An 18403-nucleotide genomic window follows, 5' to 3' on the forward strand; every position below is an offset into this window, starting at 1 on the left:
TTTCCTGCAGCTCCTGTCAGCTCTCTCCTCCTCCGCGCGGTCTGTGCAGCTCCCTCTGTCAGCTCCCAGTGTAAGTCTCGCGAGAGCCGCGGCTCTCGCGAGACTTACACTGGGAGCTGACCGAGGTACTGAACGGACGGCGCGGAGGAGGAGAGAGCTGACAGGAGCTGCAGGAAAGGTAAGTACAGCTCTGCCAGCCCCCCTCTCCCCCCAGTCTGTATTATAGCAATGCAAATTGCCATAATACAGACTCTGACTCGAGTATAAGCCGAGTTGGGGTTTTTCAGCACAAAAAATGGGCTGAAAAACTCGGCTTATACTCGAGTATATACGGTATATATATATATATATATATATCTCAAAATACACTTGGAATGAAAATATATATAATACGAAATATGCATTTGTCCATATACATAATTTCATAAATATTCACGTAGACTTCAAATATATAAATATGTATATATATTTACATTCTACATGCATATTTATGTAATATTCTTACATAATTAAGTAATTTTATTGATTGCAATTTGGGGGACCTGCCTGACAACCTCTCTACCCTTTTGTTATTGAAGGGCTCCCACCCACCGCTCATGGGTGGTGGTGGAAGGGGGGACTTTAGGTATGTTTTAAAGAAAACTAAATCCGAAAGGAAGAACAGATTCTGAGAGAGGAAGCTATTGGGGAAAGGTAATTTCGGCATGACATTGCCGCTTTAAGGAGAACCAAACACAACTAGAGGTGTTTACTAGGTCCCCTGCCAGCTGACAGCCTCCAGACTTCAACAGGAAAATGTGCTAAATTCAAATGGAGTAGCAAAATGCAACTACAGATTTTCCACTAGGTCATTACAGGTCCTAGAGTTGATGAGAAATCTATTTTGATCAGCTTAATTTCAGTACTTAGTGGAATATGACGACTCCGGTTTTATGAACATTTGCTGTTTTGTAGAGAAAAGAAATAAAAGACTTATTACTTATAAGCTGCACATGGTTTCTTCATTCTGCCAGTGGAATACTGAAATATTCTCATTAGGCGTTTCTAATATCTGTTTCTCTTAACTCAACAGAACCGTGATCGCTCACACAAGAGAACTTGACCCCACTAGACCAGTTACTTATGTTACTAATGCGCGATATGACAATGACCAAGGTGTAAGTTTTATATTATTTATATTGCTGATTTGCAAGGTGATTCTGAATGCTGCAGTTCTACAGCATACATATTTGTGCCCCAGCTTGTTTAACCCCTTAAGGACACGTGACATGTCATGATTCCCTTTTATTCCAGAAGTTTGGTCCTTAAGGGGTTAAACGAGCCACAAGTTTGCATTTGCGTGCCAACATTTTAGTTTTTCCTCACGGGTCTGGATTGTCAATTTAAGTTGTCCTTTGGCTGGACGAGAGAGAGGTTATGAAATATGTTGATCTTCAGAGATTTGAAGCTTCAGGTCTTTATATTTTCTGGTAGGTTAATGTACTTTAGATACAGTACAAGGGCAAAGGTAATAAACAATCACAGGGAATATCTAAATTATAAGGCAGTATCATAAGTATCCACAGGCAGATCAGGTCAAAGAGCAAGCCTGTAAGGCATATGCTGTTATCATTCAAAAATGTAATGCCAGAAAACGGCTGTAGGTTAGGGCACTGAGCAACCAGTGACATAGCAAGCAGGCTTCTACAGAAAGGTAGTATATCAGTGTGGAACATAACTCGTTAGGGGCAGCTGAAGGCATGGAGAGTGACAAACAGTCACGAAACCATGAAAAGTTCTATACTACTTAAAGGAGTGTTCACAAAACTTACTTACTCACTTGAATGTGAAGCATAACTCTGCATTCTCTAATTTTTTTAAATGATTTCTTGTCATATGTTAAAAATGTAAAAAACTAAACCTAAAAATAAATTGAATTCAAAAAGAAAAGTCCTGCGCTCACTCCCATCACTCCTGGGCGGCAGCAACGACCACAGTACACATCAGCTCCAATACATATAGTAAAAACCAAAGAAAGAAAAGTTACCTCTGCAAACCAAATGGAGGTTATTTAGTTACTCCAATGGCCACTGGAGGGAATGCCCGCCTGCCAACGTCAAGGCAGACCTTCCTAGACGGGTCCTTCTCTGACCCTTCACCTTGCTTCCTTGAGCTTCTGGCAAAGATATCTCTAATGAGACCGAAAGGGGTATTTTTTTTTATATACACCCCTATATACTTATTAACCCTTAATAGGGAACACATGGGATGTGTTTCTGTCTCATTAGATATATCTTTGCCAGAAGCTCAAGGAAGCAAGGTGAAGGGTCAGAGTAGGACCCGTCTAGCGGAGTCTGCCTTGCCACGGGGAGCCGGGATTCTTTTTCTAAATGTAGAAGTATATGCCTTTTCTGAATAGTAGAATTATTTATATATATATATATATATATATATATAGAATGTTTGTGTGTATATATAATATATGTGTGTGTATACAACGCTGGTGTGGTGTAGGGATCACATGGAGGATGTAAATGCTGCACTGCCACCATATGCCAGCTCTAGAGTTCAAAGAATTCTACAAGCAGGATGAATAGCTTCCATCTCTGTCCCTTATTCAGGAAATCGACTTCAATACTATCAATGCAGGGAAGATCAAGTCTTCCCCTTGTAGGCAGCTCTGAAAGGGAGAAGCTCATTATACCTGTGCATAATCACCATGTGCTTTAATGACAGATGTAACTTTTGCACGGAATTGACATTGGACAATTCTGTTAAAAAAAAAAAAAAATTTGATTTCTGTACCTTAGTTACTGTTTTTAATGAACCGTGTCTTTGGCGTTTATTTGAGGAGAAATATGCCATATGAAATAAACACAAAGGATTGACATATGTGCACATCATGTATATATTGTTTGTTTAGCAGTGTAATCATATAATGAAATTTTATACCTCTACCAGCAAATCACTGTACACTTTCATAAACACTGATCAGCCACAATATTAAAACCACTGACAGGTGAAGTACCGTGTATACTCGAGTATAAGTCAACCCAAAGATAAGCCGAGGCACCTAATTTTACCACAAAAAAATGGGAAAACTTATTGACTCGAGTATAAGCCTAGGGTGGGAAATGCAGCAGCTACTGGTAAATTTATAAATAAAATTAGATCCCGATAAAATTACATTAATTGAATATTTATTTACAGTGTGTGTGTGAATATAATTAATGCAGAGTGTGTTTGTGTAGTGTGTGTATATAATGAATGCAGTGTGTGTATAGAATGCAGTGTTTGTGTGAATGCAGTGTGTGTTTGTGTAGTGTGTGTGTGTAAACTGGGTGGGGGGAGGGCATTTTTATTATTTTAATATTTAATTGTTTAACCTTTTTTTTTGTCCCCCCTGCTTGTTACCTGGCCAGGGAGGGGGGATATAGCAGTCCCTGGTGGTCCAGTGGCATGTACTGAGCAGTGAAGGGGCCAGCAGCAAGCTATTATTTACCTTTCCAGCAGCTCCCTTCAGCTCCCTGTGTAAATCTTGCGGTCTGCGTGCTGCGTGGAGCCATAATACAGACCCTGACTTGAGTATAAGCCGAGGGGGTCTTTTTCAGCATAAAAAATGTGCTGAAAACTCTGCTTGTACTCGAGTATATACGGTAAATAATATTAATTTTGTTACAATGTCACCTGTCATGGTGTGGGATATATTATGAGCAAGCGAATAGTCAGGTCTTGAATTTCATGTGTAAGCATGGCGCAGGAAAATTGGGCAGGCACAAATAGTTATGGCTAGATGAGTGGGTCAGAGCATTCCAAAATGGTTACTGGTATGCAGTGGTAGGTACCTACCAAAAGTGGTGCAATGAAGGGACAAACAGTGAACTGGTGTCACTCATGGGTACCCAAGGCTCATTGGTGCACATGGGGAGTAAAGGCTACTAGATTAGCTCAGAACTGGACCATAGAGCAATGGAAGAAGGTTCCCTAGTCTGATAAATCACACCCTCTTTTAGATCAGGTGGATAGATGGGTGCACCGTTTACCTGGGGAAGAGATGGCAGCAAGATGCAGTATGGGAAGATGGCAGGCTGGAGTAGGCAGTTTTGTGCTCTGGTCTGCCTGGGAACGTTGGGTCCTGGCCAGTGGCGTACACACAACCCATGGGGCCCCGGTGCGAAAAACTGATCTGTGGCCCCCCCCCGCCCCGCTTACTCTGCGCGGGCTGGGGCCGCAACACATGGCGGGCGGGCACCTGGTCGCAGGGCTGCGACCCGTGCGACCGCGGTATGTACGCCAGTGCATGCATAAACACATACACTTAAAGGACCACTACAGACACCCAGATCAAATCAGCTCAATGAAGTGGTCTGGGTGCCAGGTCTCTCTAGTTTTAACCCTGCAGCTGAAAACAGCAGTTTCAGAGAAACTGCTATGTTTCACTGAGGGTTAATCCATCTCTAGTGGCTGTCTCATTGACAGCCGCTAGAGGATTTTCTGCGATTCTCACTGTGAAAATCACAGTGAGAAGACGCTGAACGTCCATAGGAAAGCATTGAGTAAGGCTTTCCTATATGGGCGGTTTGAATGCGCGTGTGGCTCTTGCCACGCATGTTCATTCGGAGCTGAGAGGCGGATCGGGACGGAGAGATCCCCAGCGCCAAGGGAGCCCGGCGCTGGAGAAAGGTAAGTGCTTTAGACACACACACACACTCTCATGAACAGACGCACACATTTACTGACAGACACACACTCAGTGACAGACGCACACAAACATACTCAGTAACAGACACACACACTGACACTAACACACTCTAAAACTAACACACTCTAAAACTAACACACTCTAAAACTAACACACTCACTAACACACTCACTAACACACTCACTAACACACTCACTAACACACTCACTCACTAACACACTCACTCACTAACACACTCACTCACTAACACACTCACTCACTAACACACTCACTCACTAACACACTCACTCACTCACTAACACACTCACTCACTCACTAACACACTCACTCACTCACTAACACACTCACTCACTCACTAACACACTCACTCACTCACTAACACACTCACTCACTAACACACTCACTCACTAACACACTCACTCACTAACACACTCACTCACTAACACACTCACTCACTAACACACTCACTCACTAACACACTCACTCACTAACACACTCACTCACTAACACACTCACTCACTAACACACTCACTCACTAACACACTCACTCACTAACACACTCACTCACTAACACACTCTCACTAACACACTCTCACTAACACACTCACTAACACACACTCACTAACACACACTCACTAACACACACTCACTAACACACACTCACTAACACACACTCACTAACACACACTCACTAACACACTCACTAACAGACTCACTAAACACACACACACGTTTTTTCTGGTTTTTTTTTTTTTAATTTAATCCCCCCAGCCTCCTTACCTGTGTGAGAGCTGGGGGGATTCCCTGGGGTCCAGTGGTGTTGCTGGTCACCCGGCTGGCGGGCGCGCGAGGGAGCACTGTCCCCTGGGTGCTCCCTCTTCAGCTCCCTCGCGCGCCGCGTACTGATACCGGAGCCGGAAGATGACGTCATCTTCCGGCTCCGGTTTCAGTGCGGTGCGCGAGGGAGCTGAAGAGGGAGCACCCAGGGGACAGTGCTCCCTCGCGCGCCCGCCAGCCAGCCGGGTGACAGCAGGGCCAGCCTCGGGGGGCCCGGAGGTGGCCGGCTCCTGGGCCCCCCAGCAGAAGAGGCTGGCCCTGTGGGTACATACCGGGTCGCAGGGGCGGCCGGGCCCCCTGGTGGGCCGGGCCCGGTCGCAGCCGCGACCCCTGCGACCCTGGTATGTACGCCACTGGTCCTGGCATTCATGTGGATGTTACTTCATGGCAATGGTGTTCCCTGATGGCAAATACCTCTCTTAGCAGGGTAATGCACCCTGCCACACTGAAAAAATTGTTCACGAATGGTTTGAGGAACATGACGGCGTTCAAGGTTGTGCCATGGCCTCCAAATTCACCAGATCTTAACCTGTCTATCTGGGGGATGTGCTGGAACTACAAATTCGATCCATGGAGTCCCCACCTTGCAACTTGCAGGACTTAAAGGATCTACTGCTCATGTCTTGGTGCCAGATACTACAGCACACATTTAGAGATATTGTGGAGTCCATGCCTCAGAATTGTTTTGGCAACACAAGGGGAACCTACATGATATTAGGAAGGTAGTTTTAATGTTGTGGCTGATCAGTGTATGATTACCATTCCTGAATATGTGGTTATTTGTCACTCTCTGATTCCCACTAGGCAGTTAAACAGTCATTTTATTATATCTTATTATTTGACAGACATCGGTAATGTCTTCATTCAATTACTATAATACTGATCTACTAATTGTTGCATCCATGTGTCTGTAGGCTCCGTATGTCGATGTGATATGTGTCAATAGCTACTTTTCATGGTACCACGATGCTGGACATCTTGAAGTGATTCAGATCCAGCTCACTTCAGAATTTGAGAACTGGTATGAAACTCACAGAAAACCAATAATACAGAGTGAATATGGAGCTGATACAATTCCTGGATTTCACAATGTGAGTTCTATAGTCTATTTGTCTTACTTTAATTATTATTTTATTAAAGCACCAACAAAGTCCGCAGTGTTGTACAATGGGTGGACTAACAGACAAGTATTTATAACCAGACAAGTTTGACGCACAGGAACAGAGTGGTTGAGGGCCCTGCTCAATGAGCTTGCAAGCTAGAGGGAGTGGGGTATAGTGACACAAAAGGTAAGGCTAGGGTAGAAAAGTAGGTTACTAGAATAGCTTTCACTAAGAGCTCAGTGTGGGTATTTTCTTATTTTACTTTTTTTTTTATTTATTTTTCCTGGAGGACAGTTGAAGGGAGGATTATGGTATCTCCTACTACCAGAAGAAAACCTCTGTTGGTAGATGTTAACTGGAGAAAAATTAATTGTGTATATCTTAATAAAGCACCGTTTCCAAATGGAGTTGTGGGCAAGTATAGATTCTAAAGCCTGTTAGGCTATAATCCTCGACTATCTAAGTTAATGCAAACATCCAATACCCCTATCTGTGCAGGCTTTATTGTGGTATGCCTATGTCAGGGGACTGGTTTTAATCCATTACTATTGTGATCTGGGGAAGTGAGGCAGATTGCCAATATTGAGCCACAAATAGTCTGGGGCTACTGCCATGTACATTAGACACTTTCTAAAATCTCAGTCTGCAATCTTGCTCAAACTAGATTACTCAGGTCTAGTACATTAGGAAACCCCAGCCAGAAGTTCGTATTCCTATACACTTCAATGAATGGGTATACCTAGGAGCAAAGATGTTCAGATAAATTGAGTTTCCCAGAGTTTCTCCAATGTTGTAACTCCTTGTGAGGTGATTTAACAACAATCGCTTGAAGATTCTTAGGAAATCTTAGATAGTAGGTAGTGCCCCTCTAGCTTAAAATTCTAAATATTCTGATACCAGTTACCTTAATTGAAATTATTGTTTGTTATATTATGTTTAAAGCCTAGATCCCAACTCACCAGACGGCCTAGGCCAACACGCCCCGAAAAGACGAGGCGAATGCCCAATACACAGAATAGACCTCTCCCCCCCCCCCCCCCCCAATGCCCTGGGGTTAAAGGGCACAGTAAGCACTGGAGCTCCTACCTTATTCACAAACCATAGCCAATACCCTGATCAGCAGACACTGTCAGCTTAGACCAAGGGACCTACAGTCGACCGAGCTCCATTATACGACCCGACTACACAGCGACAAACCAAGGACCCCCAGCCCATATATAGATGCCAAACCCAACAAACCGACTACTCTGATACAGGCTGGGAGCCCATAAGCCAATCTTCTATGCCAGGGCCACACAACTACCCAACACTGTCACTAGTGGCACAGACAATACATGCGCTACGACCGACTAACCCAGTATTTCCCCCCCCCAAAAAAGTGCAGACTACACTTCAGCCCGACGCACAAGCTGCCTGTGGAATAGAGGTAGCTTAGGCATATGCTACAATAGCAGACTTATCCATGAGTCAAGATCGTATTTTTATTGATTTGATTTATATGTTATATGATATGTTTACTAATACTTGTGAAACCAATGCTAACATAGCCTACGTTACGAAATTGTACAAAATGTTATAATTATGCCTGCAGAAGCTGTTGGGGCTAAAGAGGCAACGTTGACGATTATTGCACAATGAAAAATAAAGAATTAAAAAAAAAAAAAAAAATTCTAAATATTCTGATTTGGCTACTTCATGTAGTCATATAGTTTACGTGGATTTCTTCCTAATATCTTAGTGTGCAGGTTTCTACACCATCGTGATAAAGTGCGCTGTGAACAAAGAAAGAAAAATGCCTGACGCGCGTTTCGGTGCACAAACGTGTACACTTTCGTCAGGGGTCAAATGTAGACTGGCCACAGCTTCCTTTTAAACCTGTTTGCATTTTGTAGAGACCGGACTATTAGCCAATCACTGACTTGGGAGCTGGGCACTAAATTATGCAAAGAGTCCCTCTTCTAAGTAAGCCAATCCTAAGTCGGATCGTCATGTCTGACGCTCAGCCAATTAACTGACAGTTTGTGTGCCAGACCTCTCCGATCTTTAGTCGAAGTGATTTACTATTTCATTTGATTTGTTATGATGAGATATATGCCAGTTTATACTCTGTTTTATCAGAAATCATTAATTCGCCTGCTGAATGAAAAGATTCAGAGGAATACCCCCTATATTTCATACGGAGTCTAATATATTTCACGATAAACGTGTCATTATATGTAACTCGCAGTGCCATTCCAGTGTGGAGGCATCCCTCTTGTCAAAGATTAAGTCCATTTGGTATACAGATGTAGAATTATAATGGATCAGCTTCATAATCCATTATATATCTGTAGCGTCGATGCCAGTGTTAATAGTATTAACCCTCTCCTTCTTCTGCTGTCTAAGTCAGCAACTCCTGCAGACTCATTTGTAGTGCTGTTCAAGTAGTTTGAGCCGAAAGTCTCCTCTGATCGATGGTAACCTGCCTGGAATGTTTTTAGATTATTGTATTGATCCAAATGTGGGGATCAGACCTTGTCGATTATTACTACTTCTGAAGGATTATACTGTCTGTGTGCTTTTTAGAGTTTTACTGTGCCTTGGTACTTCTATTCCTCTGTTTATATCAATGTGATTATAAACTGTTGCTACATTCTAATAGCTTAATGAGATACAGTAGAGACTCAATTAAGGCTTATCAATAGTGAGGAATAAAGAGTTTTTCAACAGAGAATAGTCATCTCTTCTGCTTGTCGGTTTGATTAGGTGGGCTGTCATGGCGATCATATAGTGTGTGTATCTCTATATTTACTTAGATACAGGACTGCTTGTTAGGTCAGAAAGAAATATGGGTTAAGAGAAGGAACATGTTAAAAATTGGTGCTAATTTTACAGAAATGATTGCATACTATATAATCATATATTTGTATATACATATTTACATTTTTTCTTTTCTTTTCTATGTCTTTTCTATGTCTCATTTCCTTGGACCTAAACTAATTTTTTCAATTCCATTGAAGCGCAGTGCTTGGGAGGAAACTCCATGTTGTAGCTTAAGATGTTTGGAGATTGGTGTGTCTGAGTCTAGTGGGGTTAATTGAGTTGACTAGAATGCATTTTGCCGCTACAAGTCGATAGATAAACTAATCCAATGGTTTGGCAGTTAAGAAGTTTTTGGTTGTGAAGGACTCTTTCATTTGAATTTGCAAACGTTTTGGAGTGTCTCTGAATATATTTGCATGCTTTACAGCGCCCGCATTGGTATGTCCCACATGCAGGCAAGCCAGTTTTTCTTACTTACAGGAGTAGAGAGGGGACTAGGGACCAACAAGTCTTTTATATTCCATCCGCGTCTCGCTGTCATGGCAACATGGGATGTCAGGACTTCTCTTAGATGTTGGTCCTGGTGTAGCAGTTTTTTTTACTGCATACCAGTCGGTGTCAAAGGTACCTATGCATCTGATTGTGGTAGGTTCAGATCTTATATCCAGTTCTTCTCTGAGTAGGTTCTGTCTTTCGGTTAACAGGGCTCTCAGGGAGGCTTTCTTTAGGCACTTGTTTGGATAGCCTTTTACTTTGAAGGGCTCTCTCAGAGTTTTAGCTTTCATTTTAAACTCTTCTATTGAGGAGCAATTTCTCCTGAGTCATAGGTATTGCCCTATACCCATGCCTTTCTTGAGGGCCAGAGGGTGGTATTTTTTCCAATTCAGAAAATTGGATGTAGCTGTCGTTTTTTGGGTTTTTTTTTTTTTATATAGGGTGGTGGCCAAACAGTTCTCCTCTGCTACTTCAATGGTAACATCTAGAAAGTTGAGTTTACGGTTTTCAATCTCAAAAGTCAGTTTTAGATTTATGTTATTAGTGTTCAATTCTTCTACAAACTCCTTGAAGGTTTCCCTTGTACCTGTCCACATGATCAGTATGTCATCTATGTATCTTTTCCATACTCTGACAAATTAAGTATATTTTTCCATTTGTGTAACGAACACAATGTTCTCTTCCCACCATCCCAGGTGAAGGTTGGCATATGAGGAGGCAGTTGCAGGGAGGGAAAGCTATTCAACAGTTTAATTGATATGCTTTCCTGAAGAAGTGAGTTTTCAATGATTTCTTAAATGAATGGAGACTGGGTGCGAGCCTAATAAAGGAGAGAAGGGAGTTCCACAGGAACTGTGCAGCCCCAGAAAAGTCTTAGAGGTGAGAGTACAGAGGATAGATGCATGTCTTCGGCAGAGTGCAAGGGCGTAGATGGGACATACTTGTGTTTTAGGGAGGAAAAGTAGGTTGGAGCAGCATAGTGTAGAGATTTGTAAGCAAGTACCAGAATTTCCCTATACTTACAGGAAGCCAGTGTAAGGACTAACAGAGGGTGGAGGTGCAGGCAGACAGGAAAATTGAGCATTGCCGCCGCATTCATTATAGATTGTAACAGTGCAAGTTGGGAACACGTAAAGCCAATGATAAGTGGTTCGCAGTATTAAAGGTTAGAAAGGATAGCGGCATGAACCAGAATCTTAGCCATGTCCCGCGTTAAATAGGGGCTGATGAGCGCTATGTGTTTGAGATGGAAGTAGCAGGCTTTTGTGATTGACTGGCCATAAGGGTTGAAGGAGAGGTGGGAGTCAAAGAGAACACCTAGGCGGCGAGATGTGAGGTACAGTTGATGGTAGTGCCATTGACTTGGAAGGACTCAGTCAAGGATGTAGCAACACTTAAGGGAGGGAAGATAAGTTCTCTTTTGGACAAAATAAGTTTAAGAAAGTGACTAGCCACCCAGTTATAAATAGCAGCAGAGAGGCAGTCGGACACGAGTCAAGAGATTGGGAGAAGACATCCAGATTTGCGTGTCATCCACATAGACATTCTGGATATAAAACAGAAGAAAGGTACTAGCGCTAATTATATAAAGGTAATATAAGTGAGATAAGTCAGCAGCTGTAACACCAAATTCTTATCTTTAGAATGGTTAAAATAGTGAAGTGAAAGCGCTGTATATTTATATAAAAACCGTGACAAACGTATTGTGTACAAATTCTTAATAGACAGTACCTTAACTGTATACACAAGTGTCCATAGGTGGTATGCAATACCTTGAAAATATAAACCAATACAACCAAACATAGTGTATACTGTGATATAAATAAATTATATAGATATAGAGTGAACAAATTCCCACTCACACTTTTAAGAGCTAAATATGTATAGCTCAATTGAATAGCTTGTGGGGTCCGTAGAGGCGACCCTATCCCTTCTTTGATGGATGTTCTTTCCTTTTCTTGCTTTCTAAAATGAGGAAAAGCGTATATGGTGCAGTACCATTGATTCTAAATATGTGCAAAGAGAAAAAATGGGTACTTACAAACTCAGAGCCATCCTCATCGGCTCTGATCAGGGGTATTTGTGGTTTAGGACCACAATCCTTCTTTAAAAGAGTAGCAGGAACAATGCCAGTAGTGCTAAAAAAAAATATAAATATACTTTATTTTACATAAAAATATATACCAATATAAAAACACTAACTAGGCCTTAAAAGTCCAATTCATTGAAGACTGGTTCTCTCCAAGTTCCCAGGACGCATTTCGCTATATCAGCTTCTTCAACTGGATGTGTAAAATAGAAAAAGTCTTCATATCTTCCATGGCACCAGTTCCTGCTTTTATACCTCTTCATAAATCCGATAATGCGTATCTGGCTTGTAAATTCGCGGGCGTTCACCATGGTACGGTGACGCCCAGCGTTTCAAGCCTCGCTTTCGATGTTTTCCTGGTTTCTCTGTCCCTTCCGGTCACGTGGAAATGTGCCGATACGTCATGCGTTCCATCTTGCGGTTCATTCGAACCGTATCACGAATGAACAGGATGCCACAAATAATAATGGGAAATTAATATAAATTCTATTTATAGAGTAAAGCATTTATAGTGTTGCCTATATTTTCAGAGAAGCCAGAATAATATGTATGTTCTAAACCTTTTGTAAAAATAAATACATAAATCCATATCTTCTAAAATTCTATCAAACCATTAAAGGGAACATAGGTACAATGAAAATAAAATATGTTAACAACCCCCCGGGAAGACCTATAGTAGCTGGGATAGATTCTGTATCGAGCAGACTATCCCACTACGTAGATATACATTTGCAACCCCTTGTCAAAAACACTACCTCATACATTAAAGATACCTTCACTATTTTAAATGTTTTAAAGAAGTGCACTTGGAATTCGAATTGTTTTTTAGTCACAGCCCTCTATAGTAATATCCCTCATCACTATGGGTGCAATGCAGTTAAATTCTTTTAAAATAATTTCTCAGACCTAACCTATATTAAAATAGAATATATTTTGAAGGGGATAGATTTAATCCTTAAAAATAATGTTTTCTGCTATGGAGAAGAGTTTTACCTCCAGATTAATGGAACGGCCATGGGGACCAAGGGGGCCATGGGGGCCATTTGCCCCAGCTATGCCAATCTGTTTATGGCCCATTGGGAAGAATCGTTTATATTTGGCCAACATAGCTGGAGGCAGAATTGTGCCACCTATGGCCGATACATTGATGATGTTTTTTTTGTTTGGGAAGGAGAGGTAAGGGACCTTGTTGAATTTTTAAATTACTTAAATACTAACACATGGGGGAAAAAACTGACAAATAATTGGAGTAAGTCAGAAATTATATTTCTGGATTTACAGATTTATATATAGAAGAAAATAAGATAAAAACTAAGAATAATATTAAGACAGTGGAAGCAAACAGTTATATAGGAAGAGAAAGCTGTCACTTTGCTCCATGGCTTGAAAATGCCCCCAGAGGTCAATTTCTACGTATCCGTCGTAATTGCACTGACCTTACGACCTTTGAAAAACAATAAAATTAAATTAATAAAATTAAACAGGATTTCTTGGAGAAGAGATATGAAGAATTGAAATTGGAAAATGCTAGAAAAGAAGTAAAAGGAATAGAAAGAGATAATCTTTTAAAATATAAAGAGAAAAAAGACGATGAGAAGATATTCCATTTATATGTAATTTTAGCACAGAAAACCACAAAGTTAGAAAAATAGTCTCCAAATCTTGGCCTATCCTTTTACAAGACCCTATAGCCAAGACTTTCCTTCCAGAAAAACCCTGTTTTATACATAGAGGAGTTGACAATCTGCGTACTGCCCTCACATCAAGTTTCATAAAAGAAAAGAAAACAAATAATACGTTTTTAAATACAGAAAAAGGTTTTTTCGGATGTGGATGCTGTTTGGCATGTAGAAGAACTATAAATAAAAAAAGACATTATAAAAAACTTTTATAGTAAAGATGGAACAGAATATCAAATTAAGGAAATTTTGACATGTCATTCAAATAATCTTATTTATTTGATTATATGCCCCTGTGGTCTACAATATATTGGGGAAACCACAAGGACATTACACATCCGGATAAAAGAACATGGTAGAAATATAGTTAAAGGTTTCGAAAATCATAGTGTCTCTGCCCATTATAAGGTCCATCACAATTGTGAAATGAAAGGCACTAAATTTCTAGGTATAAAAAAACTAGAAAGAGATTGGAGAGGAGGAAATTTTGACACTAAAATGAGTAAGAATGAAATGGAATGGATTTTTAAATTGAATACCCTTATCCCTTATGGTCTTAACACAGACTTTGAGATGTGTCACTTTCTAAAATGAAATATGTTTTATTTCGATTTTATATGGATATTAAGATCTTATTTTTATATATATTTGGTTTATAACTTATATTGTATCTATGGTTCGATATATAATTTTAGAAGATGTGGAATTATATATTTATATATCTTTTAATCTATTCAGATCATCTTTGTCTTCTCTGATATAGATTATATATATTTTATTTGCATTGTACCTATGTTCCCTTTAATGGTTTGATATAATTTTAGAAGATATGGATTTATGTATTTATTTTTACAAAAGGTTTAGAGGATACATATTATTCTGGCTTCTCTGATAATATAGGCAACACTATAAATGCTTTATTTACTCTATAAATAGAATTTATATTAATTTCCCTTTATTATTTGTGGCATCCTGTTAATTCGTGATAAGGTTCGAATGAACCGCAAGATGTAACGCATGACGTATCGGCACATTTCCACGTGACCGGAAGGGACGGAGAAACCAGGAAAACATCAAAATCGAGGCTTGAAACGCTGGGCGTCACCGTTTCCATGGTGAACGCCCGCAAATTTACAAGCCAGATACGTATTATCGGATTTATGAAGAGGTATAAAAGCAGGAACTGGTTCCATGGAAGATATGAAGACTTTTTCTATTTTACACATCCAGTTGAAGAAGCTGATATAGCGAAACGCGTCCTGGGAACTTGGAGAGAACCAGTCTTCAATTAATTGGACTTTTAATGCCTAGTTAGTGTTTTTATATTGGTATATATTTTTATGTAAAATTAAGTATATTTATATTTTTTTTTTTAGCACTACTGGCATTGTTCCTGCTACTCTTTTAAAGAAGGATTGTGGTCCTAAACCATAAATACCCCTGATCAGAGCCGATGAGGATGGCTCTGAGTTTGTAAGTACCCATTTTTTCTCTTTGCACATATTTAGAATCAATGGTACTGCACCATATACGCTTTTCCCCATTTTAGAAAGCAAGAAAAGGAAAGAACATCCATCAAAGAAGGGATAGGGTCGCCTCTACGGACCCCACAAACTATTCAATTGAGCTATACATATTTAGCTCTTAAAAGTGTGAGTGGGAATTTTTTAATATATAAATAATATATCTATATAATTTATTTATATCACAGTATACACTATGTTTGGTTGTATTTGTTTATATTTTCAAGGTATTGCATGCCACCTCTGGACACTTGTGTATACAGTTAAGGTACTGTCTATTAAGAATTTTTTCACGTTTTTTATATAAATATACAGCGCTTCACCTTCACTTCACCACATAGAAATTCTATTGAGAGTCAAAGGAACTGAAGAGGGAGGCAGTGTAGATCAAGAACATTAAGGGACCAAGGACAGAACCTTGCGGAACACCAGCAGAGAAGGGTTACAGAGAAGAGCCTCTGAAATAGCTCTGGGACAGATATGAGGAGCACCAGGAGAAAGCAGTATCTCATACACCGAGATTACGGAGGATGAGAAGATGTTGATGATGATCAACTGTGTCAGAAGCAGCAGAAAAGTCAAGGAGAATTAGGATAGTGTAGTGTTTATTAGATTTTACGGCAATTAAAACATTGGATACTTTTGCTAGAGCCGTTTCGAGAGGGTGACGAGTGTGGAATCCAGACTAAAGTGGGTCAAGCAAAGATGTTGATTCGATGAAGCTGGTCAATCTCACATACAAAACTCTCATTATAGAACAGCAGATGCACTTACAATAGTAATGGACACTGAAGGAGTAGATGGTGACTAGGGGCTCTTCAGCAGGGGAGCTGCAAGATGGCAGTAACAATGTGACCCAGCTTTCAAAAGAGTAAATAAATAAAAGCACATGAATATTGGCATTATGGTAAAAAGAAAGGGCATCATACACTTTTAATGGTATATTGCAGGACCCTCCAGTAATGTTCACTGAGGAATACCAAAAAATGGTGCTACAGAACTATCACTCTGTGTTTGATGAAAAAAGGAAGAAATATGTAATTGGAGAGCTCATCTGGAATTTTGCTGATTTTATGACCGTACAAGGTACTAGTATGCCCTTTATCGATCTCTTTGATTTTGGCTTTGCCAACTGCCATAGTCTTTGTATGGTCATTTGCATCCCGCACTGAAACGTGTTTCCATTGCTGAGGACCTCTGCTCCTTCACATTTCCCAAGAATGGGAGTGGAGGTAATGATGGACACACACAGCCTGCCTATTGTATGCATACAGAACACAAATTCACATACCTCTGCTTTTAATAATGTGTGGGAGATAGTGTAACATATTTAGCTATTATTAAAACAAATGCAGCCATTATTTACCAACACACGCACTAACACATAATACTGCTCCGTACCACCCCTCATCCTCGCACTAATACTCATTTTACATACATTTGTTTTATTAATAGTGCAATCAGTGCTGTGCAGCTTGTGTGTGTGAATGTATATACACAGGATATGCACAATTTGTGTTAAAGGTGTTGTGAAAATATAATTGTAATGTTAACACAATAGATCATTCATTTAAGTGCTTGTTATGCAGTAAACCTGATAATGATATTGCCATTACCAGGAATAACAATACACTCACACTTCCTATATCCTCTTCCTATTTCCGTTTCAATGAGAACATGCCAATAACTGTAATATGAGGGTGAACTCCAAGGTTTTTAGCTGTTTTTCCGAAATGCACAATTCATAATCTTTTCCCATGTGTACTTTTCCCATCTTTCCTATGGTTTTTCATCTCTTTTATTCAATAATAACATAACATTTCTTGTTTTGCCTTAGTTTACTTACAGCCGTAGTTATAAATATGTATTTTTAATAAAAAGCAAAACATGAGTGCACAAATGTTACACACTTTAAAATATTCATGTCAAGCTCTAAGGAGAATATTAATTGAAAATTAAAGTATAAGAAATTATAAAGTGAATTATAATTGACAAAAATCAGAGGATTTCCTGGCTTCACTTATCAAATTGTTTGACGACAGCTGGAGGGTCTGCACCTGAGTGTGCCTTTAATGATCATAAAAAACAAACAAGAAAACCTTGAAATGTGTTTGAATTACATTTAATGATGATTATATTATCCATTTCTGTTTTGCTCCTGTAGGGGTAACCCGAGTTGTGGGGAACAAAAAGGGCATTTTTACTCGACAGCGCCAGCCTAAGTCCTCTGCATTCATTTTGAGAGACAGATACTGGAAGATGGCTAATGGCACCACCTCCTTCAGCCAAATGCCTAGGTATTAAATATTACTCTCCTAACATGTCAGGAAGTCAGCGATGGGTATGCAGGAAGAAGTAGCTGTAGAATGGCTGCACACTTTTACGAATGATGACTGGCTTATGGCCTCCCATTTTTAAGCAACTCTTGTCCAATTTGGGAATTGTTTGTTAATCTCATAAATGAATATTTTTTTTTTTTTAATGAATGTGCCAAATCATTACCTCAGAAATACATTGTGAGTATGCACGTCAATGTGTATAATGTTTACCTAACAAACTCCGTTACATATTTGTATCCTGGAGATACAAAGTAAAAGTACTGAAATAATTATAAAAACAATATAATTTATGAATCTGCCAATATCAACCCTATCAAAAATCTACGCTTTACCTTCTTTTGTGATGATTGATTTATTTGTTTTTGTTCTTTTTGCACTCAACATATCTTTGTAATAAAATAGCGTCTCGAAGAAAAAAAGTATGCTTATTTTCCTAAATAAACAGATTCCGTTTTTATTACATAAGGCTGTGTTTATTTTAATTTTTTAATAATGTGACCAAGTATAATTTGCATGCGTAATTATCATTTATTTGCTACATCTTTGTCAATCTCTGGAATGTTTCCTTTTATAATTCTAAATAATGAAAAATACCATAACCAAAATTAATTGTCAGTTAGTGTGATGGGAGTAGCAGTACCAAAACGAGCAACCTTTGATGGGAATTAGTTAAATAACGACTCCACACACAAAGCACTTCAGTTAGCTTGGTGAGACGTATCCTATTTTATCTCCAGTTTATAAAAGCTTCAGTTTATATGAGAAATTTGCACTTTTATCATTAACTTATGGTACACCCCACTGGTTGTCAGTCAGGCAGCCAGGGAGGTTGGTTTCCTCAGGAGAGCCAATGGA

At 39.7% G+C, this 18403-nt stretch overlaps 1 protein-coding gene across 1 annotated transcript in view; it reads left to right on the forward strand.

Annotated features, from left to right (window-relative positions):
• GUSB (glucuronidase beta) overlaps window positions 1-18013 on the forward strand; it is a 79914-nt gene extending 61901 nt beyond the window's left edge. Inside the window, exons 9-12 of the mRNA XM_063457261.1 lie at window positions 1073-1157; window positions 6433-6609; window positions 16160-16295; window positions 17374-18013. Coding sequence (XP_063313331.1) covers window positions 1073-1157; window positions 6433-6609; window positions 16160-16295; window positions 17374-17513 — 538 coding nt within the window. The 3' untranslated portion in view covers window positions 17514-18013. The remainder of the gene's footprint in view (window positions 1-1072; window positions 1158-6432; window positions 6610-16159; window positions 16296-17373) is intronic.
• The last annotated feature ends 390 nt before the right edge of the window (window positions 18014-18403 follow it).

This window comes from Pelobates fuscus, chromosome 1 (assembly GCF_036172605.1).
Source record: "Pelobates fuscus isolate aPelFus1 chromosome 1, aPelFus1.pri, whole genome shotgun sequence".
Taxonomy (NCBI): Eukaryota; Metazoa; Chordata; class Amphibia; order Anura; family Pelobatidae; genus Pelobates; species Pelobates fuscus.